Source organism: Schistocerca americana, chromosome X (assembly GCF_021461395.2).
Source record: "Schistocerca americana isolate TAMUIC-IGC-003095 chromosome X, iqSchAmer2.1, whole genome shotgun sequence".
Lineage (NCBI taxonomy): Eukaryota > Metazoa > Arthropoda > Insecta > Orthoptera > Acrididae > Schistocerca > Schistocerca americana.
Genome location: NC_060130.1, coordinates 870,368,162 through 870,393,049, shown reverse-complemented (window position 1 = coordinate 870,393,049; position 24,888 = coordinate 870,368,162). Strand labels below are relative to the sequence as shown.

Below are 24,888 nucleotides of genomic sequence, written 5' to 3'. Positions count from 1 at the left end.
CCTATGTAAGACAACAAATGTCTGGCCCAGTTGTTTCATCGGTTACTGCTGCTACAATAGCAGGTCATCAATATTTAAGTGAGTTTGAAAGTGGTTTTATAGCCAGCGCACGAGCGATGGGACACAGCACCTCCGAGGTAGCGATGAAGTGGGGATTTTCCCGTACGACCATTTCACGAGTGTACCATGAATATCAGGAATCCGGTAAAACATCAAATCTCCGACACCGCTGAGGCTGGAAAAAGGTCCTGCAAGAACGGGACCAATGAGGACTGAAGAGAACAGTTCAATGTGACATAAGTGCAACCCTCCTACAAATTGCTGCAGATTCCAGTGCTGGGCCAGCGTGCCAACCATTCAACGAAACATCATCGATATGGGCTTTCGGAACCGAAGGCCCACTCAAGTACACTTGATAACTGCACAACACAAAGATTTACACCTTGCCTGGGGCCTTCGACACCGTCATTGGACTGTTGATGACTGTAAAACATATTGCCTGGTGGGATGAGTCTCGTTTCAGATTGTATCGAGCGGATTGACGTGTACGGGTATGGAAACAACTTCAAAATTCCATGGACCCTGCATGTCAGCAAGGGACTGTTCAAGCTGGTGGAGGCTCTGTAATGGTGATTGATATGGGACCCCTCATATGTGTACGTACGACTCTGACAGGTGATACGTACGTAAGCATCCTGTCCGATTATCTGCATCCATTCATGTCCATAGTGCATTCCGACGGAGTTGGGCAATTCCCGCAGGACAATGCGACACCGCACACATCCAGAATTGCTACATAGTGGCTCCAGGAACACTCTTCTCAGTTTAAACACTTTCACTGGCTACCAAACTCCCCAAACACGAACGTAATTGAGCACATCTGGGATGCCTTGCAAAGTGCTGTGAGAAGAGATCTCCATCCCGTCGTACTCGTACGGATTTATGGATACTCCTGCAGGATTCGTGGTGTCAGTTCCCTCCAGCACTACTTCAGACATTAGTCGAGTCCATGCCACGTCATGTTGCGGCACTTCTGTTTGCTCACGAGGGCCCTACACAGTATTAGGCAGGTGTACCAGTTACTTTGGTTCTTCAGTGTATAATAAGATGTACAAGTAAATTGCATCATAGGAAAACAACAATTATTTGTTCTTCTTGAAAAATTAAAAATTGTGATATACAACCTTCTTTGAGGAAGGTGTTTACTTACATTTTGTAAGGAATGTTGTTGTTGTTGTGGTCTTCAGTCCTGAGACTGGTTTGATGCAGCTCTCCATGCTACTCTATCCTGTGCAAGCCTCTTCATCTCCCAGTACCTACTGCAGCCTACATCCTTCTGAATCTGCTTAGTGTATTCATCTCTTGGTCTCCCTCTACGATTCTTACCCTCCACGCTGCCCTCCAGTACTAAATTGGTGATCCCTTGATGCCTCAGAACATGTCCTACCAACCGATCCCTTCTTATAGTCAAGTTGTGCCACAAACTTCTCTTCTCCCCAACTCTATTCAATACCTCCTCATTAGTTATGTGATCTATCCATCTAATCTTCAGCATTCTTCTGTAGCACCACATTTCGAAAGCTTCTATTCTCTTCTTGTCTAAACTATTTATCGTCCATGTTTCACTTCCATACATGGCTACACTCGATACAAATACTTTCAGAAACGACTTCCTGACACTTAAATCAATACTCGATGTTAACAAATTTCTCTTGTTCAGAAACGCTTTCCTTGCCATTGCCAGTCTACATTTTATATCCTGTCTACTTCGACCATCATCAGTTATTTTGCTCCCCAAATAGCAAAACTCCTTTACTACTTTAAGTGTCTCATTTCCTAATCTAATACAGCGTGAGTTAAAGAATGAAAACTGCACCAACTTACTTGTTTTTTGATGCTTGCATCACCAAACATATTCTTGTAAACAAATGCACTTGAAAATGAGAATAAATTGTCGAAACGCGTTGTGCCAAGCTTCAAAAATTAAGTAAATGGAGCAGTTTTCGTTATTTAAATCACGAATGACACAGTTGTAGGCTTGCCTGAAACATCGAATATGTTGAACGACATTGGGAGGAATAACTGTAGCCGGCCGCGGTGGTCTCGCGGTTCTAGGCGCGCAGTCCGGAACCGCGCGACTGCTACGGTCGCAGGTTCGAATCCTGCCTCGGGCATGGATGTGTGTGATGTCCTTAGGTTAGTTAGGTTTAAGTAGTTCTAAGTTCTAGGGGACTGATGACCACAGCTGTTAAGTCCCATAGTGCTCAGAGCCATTTGAACCATTTTTTTTTTGAATAACTGTAACGACGATTTGTTGGTGTGCAGATCACGCCCAAGTGGCGAATGGCGTGTACAACATACAGAGGGTGGCCCTAGCTGGAGCGCAGACGACCGAGGCGCCAGCAACCACGGAGATGACGTCTGCCACGGAGCCGCTCTCGACCGAGGCTGCTACCGAAGCCCTGGCCACCACCGCCGCTGCTGCTGCCGGCACCACCGCGCCGCCCACCGAGGAGACCACACCCACCCCTGCCTCGACAACGACAACGACAACGACAACGACATCGACCACGACGGCGACCCCTACGACTGTCGCAGAGGAAACCGCATCGACTCCGACCACGCAGTCGACAACTACCACGCAATCGACACCGACTCTGTTGACGCTGTTAACGGAACTGACGACTGTCCCGGAAAATGTGTCTACGTCACCACCGTCGGTACTGCTGACTACGATGCCAGAGCCGACCGAGGCACCGAAGGTGGTCGCCAACCTGACAGTGACACACCGCCAACCCGTGTCCTGGCCCACGCCATTCAACGCCACCGACCTCGACCCCTTTTCCGAGACGATCAACGGGAGCGGCCTACTGTATCTTCTGGACAAGGCCTTCAACGGAACAGATTGTAAGTATACTCCATGCTTATTACTTCCCGATGGCATTGTTACAAATGTGAGAGGAAGCAGGTCTACAGTGTAGAGAACAGTAACAGTAATTATTCAGTGATTTGAAATTATTGAATCTGGCTACTGTTATTGTCACCGGACAGTAAAACGTCATAATTTTACATACATTTTGATGGTAGATAGTTCATTTTTATTTCGTCACGTCTGTGATTTAGCGGCCACTCCATTATTACGATTCTGCTATGTTACACTTAAGTATTAATGGGAAGGAGAGTCACACAGCAGTCAGTCGCAAACCCATTACTTTTTATTACGCTTGCAAATCTAGATTTCGGCTATAAGTAGCCATCTTCAGTGGAATTTCATTATAACTGAACAGACTCGCGGCAGTTCGTATCACCATACGTTCTTACAGGTGTGTAAGCAGAGTTCAAAATGTGGATGAAATCTTATGGGACTTAACTGCTAAGGTCATCAGTCCCTAAGCCTACACACTACTTAACCTAAATTATCCTAAGGACAAACACACACACCCATGCCCGAGGGAGGCCTCGAACCTACGCCGGGACCAGCCGCACAGTCCGAGTCTCCTTCCGCCTATACACCTGGAAGAACATATGGTGACTTAAACTACTGCGAGTCTGTTGAATTGTAACGAAAATGCACCGAAGGTCTAGATTCGTAAGCATAATAAAAAGTAATGGGATCGCGACTGACTGCTGTGTGCCTCTTCTTCCGTACAATATACTGTCGCTGTGCACAACGATTTCTGATGGAAACAAAATTGGTTACGAGAGTGAGATTTTCACTCTGCAGCGGAGTGTGCGCTGATATGAAACTTCCTGGCAGATTAAAACTGTGTGCCCGACCGAGACTCGAACTCGGGACCTTTGCCTTTAAAGGTTCTGCTAGGTTCGCAGGAGAGCTTCTGTAAAGTTTGAAAGGTAGGAGACGAGGTACTGGCAGAAGTAAAGCTGTGAGTACCGGGCGTGAGTCGTGCTTCGGTAGCTCAGTTGGTAGAGCACTTGCCCGTGAAAGGCAAAGGTCCCGAGTTCGAGTCTCGGTCGGGCACACAGTTTTAATCTGCCAGGAAGTTTCAAAGTTGGTTGCGTAGTGATGGTCTGAAGGCGTTTCGCCCTAGGGGAGGATAGGGAAGGATTTAGGTCCATAAATAGTGACGTTATTGGTGATTTCTCCCGATACAGAGAGACATTCAGAATCGCTGTATTGTTGATAATAGTCTTTGTTTTTCGGAACTGATGCATACTATCATACCAACTGTGCTCGTTAGTGGGCAATTTGTCACGTATAGTTTTGTTTGGTCCGGACTGATAAATGTCGCTCCTTTTTTTTATATTCTTTTCCCACACAGTCTACATATTTTTTCTGTTTATCGTGTAGATAAGAATATTTTTTCTTAACTTTTTAACTGAATTTTATTTTCTTTCTTACCATACAATCTCATGTCTTTGTCTTAAGTTGTCTACAAAAAATATAGGATTATTATAATTACTTTCTTGCTATAAATGTTTCATTTTGTTTCGGTTAGTTTAGATATTTAATGTTTTACTGCAGCACTTTAAAGTTAAATCATTACATACATTCGTTAGTAGCACGTATTCTTACATACGTCCACTGCCTGCTTTGTTTGCCAGTCTTGACTGGAAAAACATTAAAATATCTCTTGCGTAGTTTTTCACTGTACTGAATTGCTCTGAAATGTACTTAACTCTTGTGCAAGGCTAACTGTGTAATCATGGGAAGATATGATCTATAGACGGTAACAGCGAAGAAAGGGTAGTGGGGTGGGGAAATGGGATATGATATTTGCGTCTTTGTGTGTATATGTGTATTTTATGTTTTAAGTATACTTCTCAGAAAAAACTTCTGTGAAGTTCGAATAGTGGAAGGGAGGTACTGGTAGAACTGAAGATATGAGGGAGGGTCTTCAGTTGTGATTACGTTGCCCAGTCAGCAAGAGCACTGTCAGTGTTAGGCAAGGTTCTGAGTTTGTGTCCGTATCCGGCCCATATTTTAATATGTAATGAAGGTTCAAAGCAGTGTTCTCGTCGCTGCAGAGAGAATGATTCATTCTACTTTACGCAGGGTGTCATAAACGTTTTTTTTTAAAGAAAGTGAAACATTCTCGGACTTCTTGCCGTCAAACAGTACTTTTTGTTTGTTTGTGAGGCTGTGCTCAGCAACTTTAGATGTCTCTAGTACTCAATTTTCTGAGAAAAAAGTTTTGTTCCATTCACCTATATATTGGGGTTTTGTAATTAAAGAGGCTTCAAAATAAGAATGTGCGAGAAGAACTTCAACCGTGACTGCAGATATAACCTTAACTGCACATGAAGCCGTCTATGGGCTATATAAGGTCAGCATAGCAGCAGTTTTGACACACAATTTATCCTGACGAAGATGATGGAGGTAATACATGAAACATACGAAATACATCGATGGAGGTAATCGTCGAAAGCTCGAGGTTTCGTCCTGAACTGACGCGGCAGGAAGTCCGAGAATGTTCTTATATAACCCGAAGGTTGGTTTGGACACCACACTGCCTTACAAGGCATTGTCCTGTTGGACATGTACGTCTTTGTCTTCCTGTAACCTTTAAACTGATATACCCAGTTATTAGTTAGGGACCCTCGATCAAACAAGGACTCCGAAAAACGGTGCAACTTTACATTTTTCACATTAAAAGATGATTTCTAGAGATGAGAGAAGCGAGAATCAACAGAAAAAATCCTAGGCTGTCCTGAACACGACCTCTATATGTTTGTATTTGTAGTTTGACACTTACCCATATTTTTCCACACTTTCCCTTTTTCAGACTACACTTCTTCTTAAGTGCTAAAATATTCTTAGCCAATGAAATTCACACGCGCAAAATCTGTTAACAGCCCAGAATCCCTTTGCAGAACAGAATGAAGCAAGAAAGTAAAATACGTCTAAATATATTTTATTGCCGGCCAGAGTGGCCAAGCGGTTCTAGGCGCTACAGTCTGGAACCGCGGGACCGCTACGGTCCCAGGTTCGAATCCTGCCTCGGGCATGGATGTGTGTGATGTCCTTAGGTTAGTTAGGTTTAAGTAGTTCTAAGTTCTAGGGGACTGATGACCTCAGACGTTAAGTCCCATAGTGCTCAGAGCCATTTGAGCCATATTTTATTTCGAAAACATAATCTCCTTGGCAGCTAAATGTTTATGGAAAGTTAAGTCTTCTTGTGAGCTAAATATCTACATCTACATTGATACTCCGCAAGCCACCCAACGGTGTGTGGCGGAGGGCACTTTACGTGCCACTGTCATTACCTCCCTTTCCTGTTCCAGTCGCGTATGGTTCGCGGGAAGAACGACTGTCTGAAAGCCTCCGTGCGCGCTCTAATCTCTCTAATTTTACATTCGTGATCTCCTCGGGAAGTATAAGTAGGGGGAAGCAATATATTCGATACCTCATCCAGAAACGCACCCTCTCGAAACCTGGCGAGCAAGCTACACCGCGATGCAGAGCGCCTCTCTTGCAGAGTCTGCCACTTGAGTTTATTAAACATCTCCGTAACGCTATCACGGTTACCAAATAACCCTGTGACGAAACGCGCCGCTCTTCTTTGGATCTTCTCTATCTCTTCCGTCAACCCGACCTGGTACGGATCCCACACTGATGAGCAATACTCAAGTATAGGTCGAACGAGTGTTTTGTAAGCCACCTCCTTTGTTGATGGACTACATTTTCTAAGCACTCTCCCAATGAATCTCAACCTGGTGCCCGCCTTACCAACAATTAGTTTTATATGATCATTCCACTTCAAATCGTTCCGTACGCATACTCCCAGATATTTTACAGAAGTAACTGCTACCAGTGTTTGTTCCGCTATCATATAATCATACAATAAAGGATCCTTCTTTCTATGTATTCGCAATACATTACATTTGTCTATGTTAAGGGTCAGTTGCCACTCCCTGCACCAAGTGCCTATCCGCTGCAGATCTTCCTGTATTTCGCTACAATTTTCTAATGCAGCAACTTCTCTGTATACTACAGCATCATCCGCGAAAAGCCGCATGGAACTTCCGACACTATCTACTTTGGAAGACTAGGTATCGCCGGCCGGTGTGGCCGTGCGGTTAAAGGCGCTTCAGTCTGGAACCGCGTGACCACTGCGGTCGCAGGTTCGAATCCTGCCTCGGGCATGGATGTATGTGATGTTCTTAGGTTAGTTAGGTTTAATTAGTTCTAAGTTCTAGGCGACTGATGACCTCAGAAGTTAAGTCGCATAGTGCTCAGAGCCATTTGAACCATTTGACTAGGTATCTTCTTTGAAATGACGGTGTTCCGTAAAATAAACAATCTCTTTAGGATAGTAAAGGGTGCTCTTATTAATCCGGGGGTGGGGCTGGAGAGAATAATTAAATTAACATTGGATAGGCGATGTGGAAGAAAGTAGAGAATCCGCGCAACACATGCCTATGGAAAGTCTCCATCTTGATTTTTAAATGAAACAAACTTGTTATCCAACTGTTTATGTCTCTAGCCGGCCGCGGTAGCCGTGCGGTTCTAGGCACGTCAGTCCGGAACCACGCGGCTGCTACGGTCGCAGGTTCGAATCCTGCTTCAGGCATGGATGTGTGTGATGTCCATAGGTTAGTTAGGTTTAAGTAGTTCTAAGTTTAGGGGACTGATGACCTCAGCTGTTAAGTCCCATAGTGCTTAGAGCCATTGAACCATTTTTTTGATTATGTCTCTAAAAATGGTTCAAATGGCTCTGAGCACTATGGGACTCAACTGCTGAGGTCATTAGTCCCCTAGAACTTAGAACTAGTTAAACCTAACTAACCTAAGGACATCACAAACATCCATGCCCAAGGCAGGATTCGAACCTGCGACCGTAGCGGTCTCGCGGTTCCAGACTGCAGCGCCTTTAACCGCACGGCCACTTCGGCCGGCTAATTATGTCTCTCAACGGTAGTCTTAGAGCTTTGTTTGTCGACGTTGCATATGGCGCCTAATACAAACAAACGATCGATTTAATAATCAACCAGCCCTTTTTTCGTAGGATGTATAATTTATAAACTTAAAGGTTGGAATGTACGGTCTGAATGTACGAGAGTGCAAGCGTGTGTTGTCGGGCAGACGGGCGCGCTCTGACGGTGTCCGTGAACGCGAGCGTGCTGGCGCAGGGCGAGCCGGCGGCCAGCGAGTACCACGGCGTGGCCACGCTGGCGCGCGCGCTGGATGCACGCCTCATCCGCGCCGGCGTCTTCCTCAACAGCGAGGAGGACTCCTGGCAGGTCAGCACCTTATAACTTTCCCTACTGTCTTACGAGGTGGCAGTATTACTCGATAACATCAGTCACTTTCTGTTAATGACAAACCAGAAATAATCTATATAATAAATTTAAAATTTACCTTCACTTCACTTTAATATTTATTTTATTACATTGCACACACTATTTTATTTCTTGCTATTTCTTAGCTTTCTTCAACTATACACATAACTATAGTCACAGAAGTTGAAAATACACTACTGGCCGTTAAAATTGCTACACCAAGAAGAAATGCAGATGATAAACGGGTATTCATTGGACATATATTATACTAGAACTGACATGTGATTACATTTTCACGCAATTTGGGTGCATAGATCCTGAGAAATCAGTACCCAGAACAACCACCTCTGGCCGTAATAACGGCCTTGATACGCCTGGGCATTGAGTCAAACAGAGCTTGGACGGAGTGTACAGCTACAGCTGCCAATACAGTTTCAACACGATACCACAGTTCATCAAGAGTAGTGACTGGCGCATTGTGACGAGCCAGTTCCTCGGTCACCATTGACCAGACGTTTTCAGTTGGTGAGAGATCTGGAGAATGTGCTGGCCAGGGCAGCAGTCGAACATTTTCTGTATCCAGAAAGGCCCGTACAGGACCTGCAACATGCGGTCGTGCATTATCTTGCTGAAATGCAGAGTTTCGCAGGGATCGAATGAAGGGTAGAGCCACGGGTCGTAACACATCTCAAATGTAACGTCCACTGTTCAAAGTGCCGTCAATGCGAACAAGTGGTGACCGAGAAGTGAAACCAATGGCACCCCATACCATCACGCCGGGTGATACGTCAGTATGGCGATTACGAATACACACTTCCAATGTGTGTTCACCGCAGTGTCGCCAAACACGGATTCGTCCATCATGATTCTGTCAACACAACCTGGATTCATCCGAAAAAAATGACGTTTTGCCATTCGTGGTCCCAGGTTCGTCGTTGAGTACACCATAGCAGGCGCTCCTGTCTTTGATGCAGCGTCAGGGGTAACCGCAGCCATGGTCTCCGAGCTGATAGTACATGCTGCTGCAAATGTCGTCGAACTGTTCGTGCAGATGGTTGTTGTTTTGCAAACGTCCCCATCTGTTGACTCAGGGATCGGGACGTGGCTGTACGATCCGTTACAGTCATGCGGATAAGATGCCTGTCATCTCGACTGCTAGTGATACGAGGCCGTCGGGATCCAGCACGCCGTTCCGTATTACACTCCGGAACCCACCGATTCCATATTCTGCTAACAGTCATTGCATCTCGACCAACGCGAGCAGCAATGTCGCAATACGATAACCCGCAATAGCGACAGGCTACAATCCGACCTTTATCAAAGTCGGAAACGTGATGGTACGCATTTCTCATCCTTACACGAGGCATCACAACAACGTTTCACCAGGCAATGCCGGTCAACTGCTATTTGTGTATGAGAAATCGGTTGGAAACTTTCCTCATGCCAAGACGTTGTAGGTGTCGCCACCGGCGCCAACCGTGTGTGAATGCTCTGAAAAGCTAATCATTTGCATATCACAGCATCTTCTTCCTGTGGGTTAAATTTCGCGGCTGTAGCACGTCATCTTCGTGGCGTAGCAATTTTAATGGCTGGTCTGATCCATGGAGAATCAGGGTACCAGTCACATGGTTCACTAAAGCTCATAAGCATTTGAAAAGAATCATTTTTCGAAATCATCAAGAATTGCTGCTAAAATATTTGATTATTATTGCCGATTCCGATCTTCTGATCAGGTATCATAAAAGTAAGCTATTTTTTCAGTTGATGGCATTATGCGGGTTCCGTGGTTGTATTAAAAGATGCCAGAACAGCTACTAAACACTAATTTGATGACAGTTTTCTTGAACACATTTCATTGTTTCTTGCCGTTGCCGATTTGGAACGGTTCGTTTATTGTTGGGTGATGGCACTGTCTTCACAGGACGAACTGGTAATCAGCTTTCAATGCCATGGTGCGCTACAGTGAAATCATTTCAAACTGATAAATTTTCGAAAAGGAAATTTATTTTTTACTTAGCGTATAGCACTACACATGAAATAAAATAAAATTGGGCATAAATACAAATGATACATTAACCTGATAAACAGTTCTTGTATGTTAATGTTCAATCTATGCTTGATGGTGTGGACAAAAAAAGTCGATTGAATCACCCAGGTAGACTCCCAGCTCACACTCCTCGACAATGTGTCGGAAGCTCTGGTTCGATACGTCACAGTCACAGCTTGTGCTGGACTCCTTACCCCATTTGCGCACGCTGTGTGCAAGCACTCCGTGTCCTGTGCGGATGCGACTTATGATCTTCCACTTAAGCAATGGGAGTTGAAAGCCCTGGGGTCGCACTTCAGGTGGAGCATTCGTACTCCAGGTTTCACACCATTTGCCGTCAATGTTGAAATTTTTATCAGCAAACTGTTGGGCCAGTCAACCAGAGAACATTTTCATTGATAGTGGCGCGTCGAGCAGACCCCTTTTCGTTTATCGGAGGAATACAAAGTTGAGAATGGAGTTTCCCATTAGGGGGTTAATTGAAGCGTCATTGGAAAGGATTTTGAAACATACGATTTTCTACCCGTTTTGATATTTTGGTTTACAACGCCATCTGTCGCGAAACGAGAAAAATGTGTCAGACAACACTTTCTGTATAATCTGCATCTTTAATAGAAATGGAGTTTGTCATTTAAGATTGCAATGTTGCCCCTCCACCCCCTCCCCTTCACACACAGACACACAAGGGGTGGGGGATCGAGTTTAGTATCATTGGATGTCTCGTTCCGAAACGAACAAATTTTAACTATAAATTGTTTGGATACGATGTGTGGTTTTCGAGATATTTCAATGTCTTCAGATAAATTGAACACCCTGTATAATGAAAATAGACTACATATATATATATCTCCGAATGTTTCGTAGAGCAGCATGTAAAAGTTTGAAGCAAATCGGTCAATTACTTTTCGAGATTTTAGGTAACAAAGTTAAGCAACGACTTATTTTTATACGTGTAGTAGTATAGATTTGATTTTCTCAAGCGGCTCTATAGCAGATACAGCCGTGTGTAACGTTTCCTGCAGTTCTATCTGTGGGTTCAAAAGCAAATGAAAGCTGTTTTTATTGTACAGCTCCGCTTAATACGGCAAGTATTTGGGAAAGAGAACTGCCGCCAGCAACACATACTGGAGAAAACAGCAAAGGTATCATCTATACAGATCAGCGGTGTCAGTTTCACGTTTTGTCAACCAAAACCGTGCTCGCGCGCGCCCACGCACACACACACACACACACACACACACACACACACACACACACACACACACACGCACTTTTACAGGTGCTGCGGTGGACAATAACGGGTTCTGGCTTTTTGCCAAAGCAAAATTCATTTATGTTCACTTTGTGACCTAAACGCGGATTCATCTACGAAGAGGAGCGTCCGTAAGCACCAAATCATCATCTGCGAAGAGGATGGTCTTCCATTGACTTGCAGTTCAGTGGATATTAGTACCCAACGATTAAGCATATTCCAAAAAAGAAGAAAACCGAAGGAGAAAAGTGAAAAGTCAATATAAATGATGGTTATAGTTTCCTCACAGGTCGAACTGTTAGCTAAAAGTTTTGTTTTGTACCTGCATCTGTCAGTGTAAAATACTCAGTATTACGTATACGTTTATTAGTGTCATTTAGACTCGATACATTGAAGGCTGCAATTTCTATAGTTTTATTAGGTCATTTTCGCGTGTACGTAAACGTTTGTTTACGTTATAAATACGAGGGATAATCAGTAGGTGTAGCTTACCGTAGGTTACTGTTTAATTCTTTTATAATATTCACTAGACAGCACCTAGCGGTATACTGTAAATGGTTCAAATGGCTCAAGCACTGTGGGACATCACATCTGAGGTCATCAGTCCCTTAGACTTAGAACTACGTAAACCTAACTAACCTAAGGACATCACACACATCCATGCCCGAGGCAGGATTCGCACCTGCGACCGTAGCGAACTGAAGCGCCTAGAACCGCTCGGCCACAACGGCCGCCAGTTTACTGTAGTCACTGTTTTTTTTTCTTTAGTATTCACTAGATAGCCCCTAGCAGGCAAATAAGCACCAGATCTAGCTTCTACCATACATTTTTATTCTTTACCATTGTTGGGTGTCCTTTCTGCCAACTAGAGTGTAGCTGTTAACCTTGTGTGGCAGTAGGTTTCCCTAAGTTTCGCCGGCCTCTGTGGCCGAGTGGTTCTAAGCGCTTCAGTCCGGAACCGCGCTGCTGCTACGGTAGCAGGTTCGAATCCTGCCTCGGGCATGGATGTGTGTGATGTTCTTAGGTTAGTTAGGTTTAAGTAGTTCTAAGTCTAGGGGATTGATGACTTCAAATGTTAAGTCCCATAGTGCTCAGAGCAATTTGCACCATTTGAACTTAAGTTTCTTACAGTAAATCTCATATTAGCTAGATGGATAGGGACTGTGTCTGTTGTGTACGGATGCAGGAGGAGTTGGCCACAGTCCAAACGCAGCTGGAAGCTTTGTTGGCCACAGTCAACAAGCTCCAGAGTGCCACCTTGAGGTGCGGTGGGGATGTGGTGCCTGGGGCAGCCTCTGCTGTACTAGATGTGCAGGGGGGGGGGGGGGGGGATGTCACAGCTCTCTGTCACTGAGCCGACCTCAGGTGTGACTGAGCCGGCCGGCCCACTCTCACGTCAGTGTGGGTGGAGGACTGTGTCGACGTCTCGAGCCTCAAGGCGAAGGCTGTATGGAGGACGCAGGCTCCTGCCAAATCCCATGCACTTTGCTAATAGATTCAGTGTGCTATCTTTTGCAGGGGGGGGGGGGGGGGAGGGAGGCTGAACCGGATCAAATTAATCTTCTGCCAGGATAGTGGCACCTCCTTCAGCAAGGTCCGGACAGGCTCGTGGGGATAGTAGTTATTGGGAGCTCCAATGTTAGGCGGGCCATGGAGCCCCTCAGGAACATAGCGGCTAGGGCGAGGAAGCAGTCCAACGTTCACTCGGTGTGCTTGCCGGGGGGCCTTGTTCGGGATGTGGAAGAGGCTCTTCCGGCGGCTATCGAGCGTGAGCTGCAGATTGTTGCACATGTCGGCACCAGCGATGCCAGTCGTCGGGGTTCCGAGGAAATCCTTGGGAGCTTTCTACGGCTGGCTAAATTGGCGAAAGCGACCTTCATCTCTCGAGGAGTGGAAGCCAGACTGACGATTTGTAGCATCGTACCCAGGGTGGACCGGGGCCCTCTGGTTTGGAGTCGAGTGGAGAATCTAAACCAGAGGCTACGTCGACTCTGTGACGAAAATGGTCGTAGATTCCTCAACTTACGCTATGGTGTAGAAGGTTGTAGAACGTCCCTCAATAGATCAGGGGTGGACTACACACTGGAAGCAGCTACATGAATAGCGCAGTACTTGTGGCGAGCACATAAATTTTTTTTTAAATTTTTTTTTTAGATTAGGTTCCTCCGCAGGGGAAACATAAAACATACATAAATAAAAAATGCACATTTTTTATGACTATTGATTGATTACCTGGAACTGGCTGGAACTGCACGTAGCGATAAAGTATCACAGTGCCGATACATGTAAGTCTATTAACTTAAGATATTTACCGTAACTTAATAAGTATTCCTTAGTATTTATATCTAGCGGCAATGCCGCAAAAATTGACGGCCGGCGTGTGGTGTGTGACAGATTGCGGCTACGGGCAGCTGGGAAGTTGAGCCGCTTCCGTTCCTGGACGTTGACAGCCTGCTGCGAAGTAACCTGGCGTGCAACATCAGCGCCGACTTCGTCTACCAGGCCAACGAGACTAGGTACATCGTCCTTGTTAAGGTAAGTTCCGTTCATACACGGCACCGCATTGTTTGCTGAAATTATGTGACTCAAAAGTCTCGTTACCACATGATACGGTCCTCTGGATATTCAACAGTGAATGTTACTGAGGAGACTACTATACTTACAACATTATGTGTCCAGAGAAACACTTGATTGCTTCGTTAAATATTACTTGCTGGGTTATTGGAGTAGAAATTACGATCGCAACACGATAAAGCTGTGTGTAGATATATTTTTCTGGAGGATTAAGTTGACAAAAATTATCAAGCACGTGCGGAATTAAATCTTTAGGCTAAGTCTCTGTCGTTGTGAACCAATAAGTTTTTCACTCGCTGAATCTATGGAATACGATATTTCACAAAGTGTGGCAGTCGTATTGAAGCTTTCATGACTTTATCTTCCTTCGATATTTGAACTAGTTAACTAACTCACCCAGTTATTTTTGGAGAAATCCAGTCGATGGTATTATTTACCTACTTTTCATGTTAAAAACGCTAGTGAAGACACAGCTTATGGTATGCCAGAATCTTACAGTGAAGAGACTGACGACGAAAATGACTGTTGCGGAGTATTAGATAACTGTGGACTCTACAGGGTGTTCGGAAATTCCCGTTACAAACTTTTAGGACCTGTATAGGGGAGTGAGTACATAACATTACGCGTTCATGAAAGCTGTGCCACTGAATGTCCTCCAGAAAATGTGGTTTCAGAATGATGGTGCACCACCTCAATTCTCACGTGCTGTTCGGAGACATCTCAACAGATGATACGGCGAAAGTTGGATAGGACTAGGTGGTTCAACTGCACGTCTTCTGCTATCGCCAAATTTAACTCATATGGACTACTTCTTGTGGAGTGATACGCAAAGTTTAATTTGCGAGACTCGTGTAGAGACAGAGGAAGATCTGCTGACACTAGTTCTGGCCGCTGCACTGGAAACTGAAGAGACACCAGGCGGGATGAATATTGTGTACCAGAACATGCTTCCTAGGTACAATGTCTGTAACAACGTTGCTGGTCGCCACATCGAGCCGCTGTTGTAATGCATCAGCACTGTTCTGTACGTACAGCATGCTGGTTTTTCTGTTTTTGTTTTAGAATATTGTAAACATGTAATGTTTAAGCGTTATCACAAACAAATTTTCTTGAGAGATAAATTGATGTTTCGTTATGTTTCCTTTCGAATTGTTATCTAATGATTGTACCGCGTCTCGTCTAATTCAGTTCCTCAATCAGAAATGGGTGAGTTAAACATCTGAACTGAAACTGTCGTAGAACGGAAGCAGTACGTTTCCGGACATGGGGTTCTATTCCAGATTTTATGTATTCACTCCTCTCTACAAGTCCTTGAAGTGTGTAACGGGAATTTTCGAACGCCCCGTGAAGGTGCTTTTAATGAAAAGAGAAAGTAATTTGTTATTTATTTACAAGTTATCGAATGAAACAGTTTTACTGTTATCAGTCGCTGTTATTTATATCTACAGCGTGTTCACAAGGCTTGAACCTCCTTCATAGGTTGGATTTATGTGCGTTAATATGACGTGTGAGTTGTGTTAAGACTCTGGGATAACGTGTGACGCTGTCTAGTGGAGAAACGAAACAATGTTTCAGAATATGCCTCTGTGGATGTCTTTGACTAAAAACTAAACGTAAACGTAAATGTGAAAATGAAACTACTAAAACAGAATACTTCCAAAGTCGTAATACAGCACACAACACACACGCAGTAGTGACTGGTAACAGTAAACCAGTTGTTTCACGATATCAATAAAAGTCATGGTAAAGTCAAACCTAAAATGTTCGCATTCAAAATTTGCAAGTTACGTGGCTCTTAATTACGATCTCTCGCTGTGATGTGGAACGAATCTGTTTACAATTATAAAATCATTTCTCAATGAAAAATGTGGCAACACGCAGACCATTTACATCACTGTTTAAGCTTCTTTTCGTGACGTTATTTGTACTTCACTATGTTCAGTCACACCCACACTTTACATTATTACATAGTCCGAGGTTCTTGTACGGAGAAAAGTATGTTGGTAAAAATTTTGTTATTAGATGTTGTTGACACTGTAGTATTTAAATTTCTGTTAATTGTGGTTTCAAATGTTTATAAGGATAAAGACAGGTCCACCTCTAGTAGAAAAAAATATAGGTTCGGTCGATGATTTTGTAGTCACTTAGAATAATCTATTGAGACGTGAACCGCGATGCTCCATATTTGTCTCCACATACTGGGCAGCGGGCACAACAGGTATGCTGCTGGAATTCTCCAGCAGCGGATAGACACGTTAGAGTTACCTTTTGCAATCACGTCAGATGAAAGTGTCGTTCGGAGAAACAGTCGTGCACAAACGAGAATTTACTTAGTCTCCGTGCCGGCAAGTTTTTACCGTAACTGCGCTCTCTGGAAAGGAAAGACCAGTTGCCGCTAACGTCTCACTCAGCCGCCGCTCACGCTAGAACTGGCACCGCAGTTTCTTCAATTACCCTCCTATTTATAGCTAACTTGTTTCTCATTAATTAATACATGTTTCTTAAAGGGTGTCTGTTACAGACTGCGCGTGAATAAATCTGAGCGAGACGAGCATACCGAAACGAGTGTTTTATAAGCTACCTTGTTCGGGAATATATTAAATTCATTATGATTCTACAAATGAATCTTAGTGTATCTGTCTAACTTGCAACTAGTTTTATGTGGTCTTACCACCCTAAATCGGTTTGGATTCAGACCATCATGACACCTGACACTCAAAGTCTAATAGTTATTTGCAGCAATTTGCGCACAGTACGTACATTTCTTGGAAATGAGGGTCATTTTCCCAGTCCTTGCCCAAATGCCGTCCATCCTTTGCAAATCTGCCAGCTGTTTGCTTCAGTGTTCTGGCATTAGAAATTCCCTATGCGGATCAGCATCATCCGCGAAAAGATTAGTAGAGTTCCCGACGTTATTCAAAGGCTCACGTATAGACGTCATGCTAAAAAAAGTAGGATATACAGGGCGTCCGAAAAGTCTTTCCCTGATTACATAAATTGATAACTCAGGCTAGAAGTAAGATACAAATATGAAACTGGTGTGTAATTGTTTACGAACTATCAAAGTTTTATTCACACATCAGTAAACTTCCACATGAGCACCCTTGGTAGCACACAGCACATCTAGGCGATATTCAATTTCCGTCCACACATCAGGCAACATCACTGGAGGGATCGATTCAACGACTATGGTTATCCATTGCCGCATGGTTTCAAGATCGGGTACACGTGTTCGGTAGACCTCGTCCTTGACATAATCCCATAAAAAGAAGTCTAATGGGGTTATGTCAGGAGAGCGTGGAGACCAAACCGTTGGCCCATCACGACCAATCCATCGCCCAGGAAAGGTCATATCGAAATAGGCACGGACGTCCAAACCCCAATGAGGCGGGGTGATATTGAAGCAGCTGAGGAACAGCATACAGTTGCAACATGTCCAGATACACTGCAGATGTGATGGTAGCCTCAGCGAAGAAGAATGGCCCGATAATTCGATCGTGCAATAGCGTGCACCAAACATTCACCTTTGGACTGCCTCTGGTGCACTCCATGACCTCGCCAGGGGTTGTGAACCCCAAATGCGCACATTATGGCGATTCACTACTCCACTGACAAAAAAGGTCACTTCGTCGGAAAAGGCAATTCGTCTGAGATAACTATCATCCTCTTCAATACGTGATAGCATTTCGGCCGCAAAGTCATATCGACGCGTACTGCCATTGGGCAACAAGGCCTGAACGATTTGCACTTTGTATGCACGAAACAATAAACGTTTGTGTAAAATGCCATGGAGAGAGCTTTTTGCCATCTGTAATTCACGTGAGGCCCTGCGCACCGATTTCTTCGGAATTCGCAGAAAAGACTGCCTTACAGCTTCCATCCTGTCTGCTAAGGTTCTTGGTCGACCAGACCTCGGAAGGTCAGCAACCGATCCTGTGTTCTTGAACTTCTCATACCAGGCTTTAATGCTCTTGACATCAGGTGGATTCCTTCCAAATGTTGTCTGGAAGTGTCTCTGCACTATGGTTGGTGATCGAGTCTCATGGTACCACAGGACACACTGTCCCTTCTCCTTATTGGTTAACATGGCTTCTAGGGCACTGCATCTCATCCACTACTTACGTACTACGAACCTAAAACAGGAAAAAACGTTGATAGTTGAAAACGATTCGACACAAGTTTCATATTTGTATCTTACTTCTAGCCTGAGTTATCAATTTATGTAATCAGGGAAAGTCTTTTCTGACACCCTGTAGTACTGGTTAAAATTAGAAAGAAGTCCTCCAACATATGTCTGGATCCAAAAAATTGTTGAGATTAAGAAATAAAACTTGCAACTTTTCCCTGCATCAGCTGTTCTGTGAATATCGTTTTAGGTTTGCGCTGGCATCAAAACAAGATCAGTGAATCCATGGGGTGTGAGCAATATAAGAAGTCAAATGGAATCGTATTACCCCACGCGGGAAATGACATACATGGTATTGTTCTTTGGTCATCTTTTACGCCGGCCGGAGTGGCCGAGCGGTTCTAGGTGCTACAGTCTGGAACCGCGCGACCGCGACGGTCGCAGGTTCGAACCTGCCTCGGGCATGGATGTGTGTGACGTCCTTAGGTTGGCTGGTTTAAATAGTTCTAAGTTCTAGGGGACTGATGACCTCAGAAGTTAAGTCCCATAGTGCTCAGAGCCATTTGACCCATTTTTTTTCATCTTTTACCTGCCTTTGCTTTTTCTTGTTTTCGTCTTCTGACTGGTTTAATGCGGCTCTCCATGAATTACTCTCCTGTCCCAATCTTTTCATATCAAAATATTACTTGCAACCTACGTCCTCAGTTAATTGCTGGATATATTCCATCTGCTGTTTTCCTCTGCAACTTTTATTCCCTGATGTCTCATCATATACCCTATCATCATGTCCGTCCTTCTTGTCAGTGTTTCCCATACATTCCTTTCCTTGCCGTTTCTGCGGAGAACTTTCTCATTTCTTACCTAATCAGTCCACCGAATTTTCAGGATTATTCTTGTAGCACCACATCGCAAATGCTTCGATTTTCTTCTATTCCGGTTTTCCCACTGTCCATGTTTCACTGACATACAGTGCTGCACTCCAAAGGAACATTCTCAGAAATCTCTTCCTTAAATTTAGATCTATATTTGATACTTCTCTTAGCCAGGAATGACCTTTTCGCCCTGACATTCTACTGCGGAAACATTGGAAGACATTGTTGTATTAGACACCCATCAACAACGTGTATACTATGGAGGAGCATCTGTCTCATAAAAGTGAACAAATTCGAGATCCGAGGGCAGCCAGATGCTGTCGAACGAGTTCGTGATCGTTTGAGAAGGAGCGCTGAAGGATGTGTAAGAATGGCTGCACTGAGAATCTCTTGTAGTGCCTGCATAAAGATGACTGTCGTATGTCGTCATGGCCTTCCCTCTGTTGAGAAATTTGCTTTCGTTTTAATTCCACCTTCCGTCCTCCCAACATCTGTCATTTCAGAGTTCCTGCGACTATAAAAAAAAGGGAAATGTAGTACGATCTTCATCCGTGAAAGCATTCAGTAAACAGGATTCGGAGTTTTGTGCTTTTCTCTGGCGTCGTCCGTACGTCAGGATCATTAATGACCGACTAGATGTTCCTGCAATTCGTTGACTGCCTATACTTGAGACCAAAAGTTCTTACTCTTCCTTCTTCAGTTTAATGAATAAGGTATTGCTTTAAAATTCACTGAACGCTTCTGTCATTGCTCTCATGACATTTATTTTGACTTCGTTCAGTTTGTTTTCTATTCAACAAGGCTTCAGCTCTGTTTAAATCAGTGATGTAGCTGCCTTTCTTTTCGCGGTAACTTTCTAACATAACTACTGAACAAAGTCAGGTGTTTCCCATCCCTCTCAACCTAGGTCGCCACATACCTGTCTATTGCTTGTTGTGTTATACTCTTCAACTTTCGCCACTGAGTCTCCGTATTTTCAGTCTGAGACGAATGTTTAACGTTTGCTACAACGGTAATCTGCAGTATGTTCTTCGCCGTAATTGCTGAGCAGGAGAAATTTCATACTGTTCTTTTCATTTATTTCGAGACCTGTAGTTAGTGAAACTGTAACAGCCTTCTGCTTATGTAGCCTAAAATGGATGAAAAAAGTTCGCATCCGCTTGGTATCAGGAGACCTAAGACGCTACCCTCACGCGTCGGCTCTGTAGCTCACTACGGAATGTAATTTTCTGATAATAAGCTTAGTACGGCATCACACGAACGACCCTGATGCTTTTTAAAGTCACGTGAATCTTCCAGTCTAAAGCTGGTTAGCTGAACAGTCGTAACATTTCAAGAACTTGCTAAAAGTGTCATGTAATTAAACTCTTCCTATCTACCAACTGAGCAGTCTAACATAGAGGTCATTAGAATGAAAGTGCACCATAATTCTTATTTAGATCGCGCAAATACAATTGCGATTTAAAGACCAATATTTTAGATGACGACTGTGTTACTTTAATTTTAAAATGTATTGTACTCTACTGCAGTCTTACATTAAAGTTCCTTTTTTTATTTTATTTTTAATGTAGTATCTCTTTCCCTATATAGGCTGTGATGTGCTGTGTCCATATACAACTGCTACTCCATTTCAGCAACGTACGTTTCTCACGCAAGAGATTAATCTTTACTTAGCTTTACTTGGTTTCTAAAAATGGTTCAAATGGCTCTGAGCACTATGGGACTCAACTTCTCAGGTCATCAGTCCCCTAGAACTTAGAACTACTTAAACCTAACTAACCTAAAGACATCACTCACATCCATGCCCGAGGCAGGATTCGAACCTGCGACCGTAGCGGTCGCGCGGTTCCAGACTGTAGCGCCTAGAACCGCTCGGCCACTCTGGCCGGCTTACTTGGTTTCTATTCTTGATTTCTCTCAGAAACAGTTCTATCGTTAACTTTGTTTTATTTTCAACAAGGCTTCAGCTCTGTTTAAATCGGTGATGTAGCTGCCTTTCTTTTCGCAGAAACTTTCTAACATGCGTACTTTCCGAGTGCACTTAAAGTAGCGACAGTCGCAAGTCTGTATCCAGAAATACACTGACGGAAATGATAGTATTACACCATGAATGAAAAGCCCGATATTTGTCAAACTTTCTGGAGCTGTTCATCACGTAAGGAGTATTAAATGATTAATAAAAACCTCTCAGCTGTCTTATTACACATTTATTGTGTTAAGACCGGTTTCGTTCGTTGAACATCTACAGATTGCTGAATTGTGCTAAAGTCATGATTTTAGGACAACACGGCAAGCTTAAAATGTTCAGCGAACGAAACCGGTCGTAATACAATAAACGTATAATAATACACCTAAGGTGGTTTTTATTAATCATTAAAATTGTCAACTGTGGTGCTCAAGATGATCAAGAGCATTAAATGATAAAATTTTCAGTTCATTCGGAAATTATAGTCATCAACTTCAGTATGTGGTGTGACCCCAATAGGCCCAAATAGACTGTTGTATTCGTCGTGACAGGGAAGCAAACAATCTCCGAATATCTCTTTCCGTGCCTAAAACAGGGATCAACTGACGACTATAGGAATATAATACAGCCCCCTATATACCGCTCCCGCGGGATCATGAGGACAATATTAGATTAATTACAACATGCACAGAGGCATTTCAACCGTCTTCCTTCCTGCGTTCCATGCATGAGTGAAACCGGAAAAATCCCTGGTACCTCCTACAGTGGCAGGTATTCCTTTGCCAAGCACTTCACAGTGGTTTGCAGAACATGTAGATGTAGATATGCTGTCAGTTCAGGAAGATAACTGGCTGGAGGCTGGTATACAATGTATACGTATTCCCATCGCATCCCAGACGTGCTCTACGGGTGAGAAGTCAGGGAACGAATTGAAAGGTCCCCTTTGAACAATTTATACAGGACTGTGCTTAAACTGACACACAATATTTTTAGCGCAACGCAATCTGACTATCAAAGATCCCTGCAAAAGAATGGCCCTGACTAACATTAAACTATACCTCTCACAAATCACTTACCTCACAAAAATCTTCGCTGCTCAAGCTACTGCAATACAGCGAGCGCCACTACTGCCAGCTAAATAAAAGATTCAAACTATGGAAGGCACTAACTACTGATAGGGATAGTTAGCAAATGAAAGATATTAATAGAGAACAAACAATGTATTTACCTTAATATCATCACAAGTCATAATATATATATCAGTTCATGACAAATTACAAATCTCCGCCATCTCTCTCCCCACATTCACCACTGCTGGCGGCTCACCTCCAACTGCGCAACGCTACGCGCTGTTCACAGCCAGCTGCCGCTGCCCAACACTACAATGGCGAGTATTACAACAATGCAAAGCAGACACAGACTGCCCACAGCACAGCCAGTGATTTTCATACAGAGGTGGCGTTACCAATGAAAAAACCTAAACAGCCTACTTACATAGCCCCCATGCTCCCCACAAAAATTTTTACAAATAGGATTGGGCAGTGGCCAATACAGAATTGAAAAAAATTTTTCATAATTACAATAACAAAGAAATCAAATGCACACACTTATTGATACAACGTTGGTCAAAAGCTAAAAATTTCTCACAGTCCATAAAGACAGTCCACATTGTTCATCACAGTAAAATAGTGTTTTTCTCAAAGTCTGAGCAGTAGAAGAAAATGCACACGGAAGTAGTGGATTTCCATGCAGTCTTGAAGAAGTAGTGTTGTCCTTCCAACGGAAAGTCAGTGCTGACTCTCGACATGCTGACAGGTAATGGGCCACAACAGAGCAAACCCACTGCAGAGTCAGTCGAAGTTTTGATGAATATTGGTAGGTAGGTCATCACAGAGCAGACCCACTGTAGTCCTGGTAGAGATTACGGTATTGGTGGGCCACCAGAGGTGCAGACCCCACTGCAGTCCTTGTAGAAATAATGGTATTGATGAATCATCAAAGATGTAGACCTACTGTAGTCCTTGTAGACACGGCCAGCAGCCATCTGTTGCGACTGTGCAGGTGCACAATCACCATCGAAGAGTCTTGCGGAGAATATAGCAAGTCCATAAACCACCCCTTGTCCACTCACAAAAAATTTGTTTGACATGTCCTTAGAACCAGCAATGCTGTTATCCAGTCCCTTGCGGAATCATTAACACATGTGCAAACACTAACAGTCCCAACTTCTCACATATTGTCCATATACTATGACCAACAGAAACGTGTGCAGTGAAATGTAACTTACAAGTTAATAATATCATGAACTGGTGACAATTACAATTTTATAACAGAAGAATACAATAACAAAGGTACAAAATACATCATTAAAGAACATAACAATACAGATAACATTTGTAGTACAGGCTTTACAAAAGAATCGAACTAACATAGACATCAGTGTTACAGGAATTATGACATGAGTACGTACATAAAATATCAGAATAACTTTCGAAACATCAACTTCACACATAAGCATTTAAACAGAATGAATAATGTCTAATATCTTTACAAAGTAAATAACATATTATTAATGCCAATTATATTTGATGATAACAGTATTCCTCATCATAGTGAATGTAGCTTAATATTAAAAGAGGGAAAAATTATATGAAACTACACAGAGACAGGAAGAAAACAACTACACAAGGGTACACAAACACATAGTGGGATAACACCAATAGGAAAGGACAGGGTTCGTTTTCAGTGTAACATTTGGTACTGCAGTCCAACCCAAAACTTCATTCTATAGATCTTTCGTCTTATTTCAACCTTTGCTTCCCCCAAAAAAATCTTATCCAAGCATGCTTTCTGTATTCTGTTCATATTTCTTTCAAAATAATTATTTCTGATTGTACAATACTCATTTGGGCCCAAATCCTTTTTATATAACTTCGCAATGCATTCTTTACCTATTCTCCATAGTCAGTTTCTCATATAGTCTACCCCCTCTTAAGCTAACTTAAATCTACTGAGCTCAGATGCTAAACTAAGGGACGAGGCAATGCAGCAGCACGTAAAACAATTATTATAAACAGCAATGCAAAAAATGCAAATTGGCAAAGCTAGCAGCATAAATGAGCAAAAGTCAAATTCAATAACACTATGCCTGGCAAACAGCAGCAACTTATACCTAAACATGACATAGCGCAAGCAGAAAAAATATTACACTAAAATGGCCATGTCTAATACCTATGTCACATCTTAACATTAGAGTGATGCATCACAATTTATTCTACAAAAGAAATTACCAAGTACTTGAAAAGAAAATTATGTGTTACTGTTATTAGTTCCTTCTTATTGTTCTTTCCTTTCCAAGTGCTCCATTTTTTTAAAGAATGTGGATCATAAAATAATTATTTAATAGATCTGTTGACAGAAAGTGTTCACATTAGCAAATGCATTTCATTTTATAAAAGCAATGCTGCAACACAGCTGAAAAACAGGTATCAAATGAAATAAGCAGTTACGCAAACCAAAGCATAAAAATATCATTCAATAGTCATGTGACATTTCATAAGTTAGTAGAAATTCTCTCAACTCTCGTAGAAAGACGCTTGTCGTAATCAGGTGTGCAGATGTACGAATATTTCCCATCAATTCATAAGCATTTCAGTAATTAGCACAAAGTGCGAGTAATCATATGTTTTCAAGTAACGAGGGTGTCGCATTAGCGATGAAAGGCACACCCTAATGGCTTGTTCTCCAGGTGTTTGACACAGCTGTGTGCCCACAACGCATTACAAAAATCATATGTGGTTAATGGCGTCC

General features: G+C 43.1%; 1 protein-coding gene and 1 non-coding gene across 2 annotated transcripts in view; both read left to right on the top strand.

Annotated features, from left to right (window-relative positions):
- LOC124556362 (vitellogenin-like) overlaps window positions 1-24,888 on the top strand; it is a 331,070-nt gene that overhangs the window by 209,231 nt on the left and 96,951 nt on the right. The window contains exons 14-16 of the mRNA XM_047130328.1: window positions 2,326-2,907; window positions 8,045-8,202; window positions 13,935-14,075. Coding sequence (XP_046986284.1) covers window positions 2,326-2,907; window positions 8,045-8,202; window positions 13,935-14,075 — 881 coding nt within the window. The remainder of the gene's footprint in view (window positions 1-2,325; window positions 2,908-8,044; window positions 8,203-13,934; window positions 14,076-24,888) is intronic.
- Trnas-uga lies at window positions 3,906-3,980 on the top strand. Its single transcript has one exon. It is a non-coding gene; the product is annotated as a tRNA-Ser (tRNA).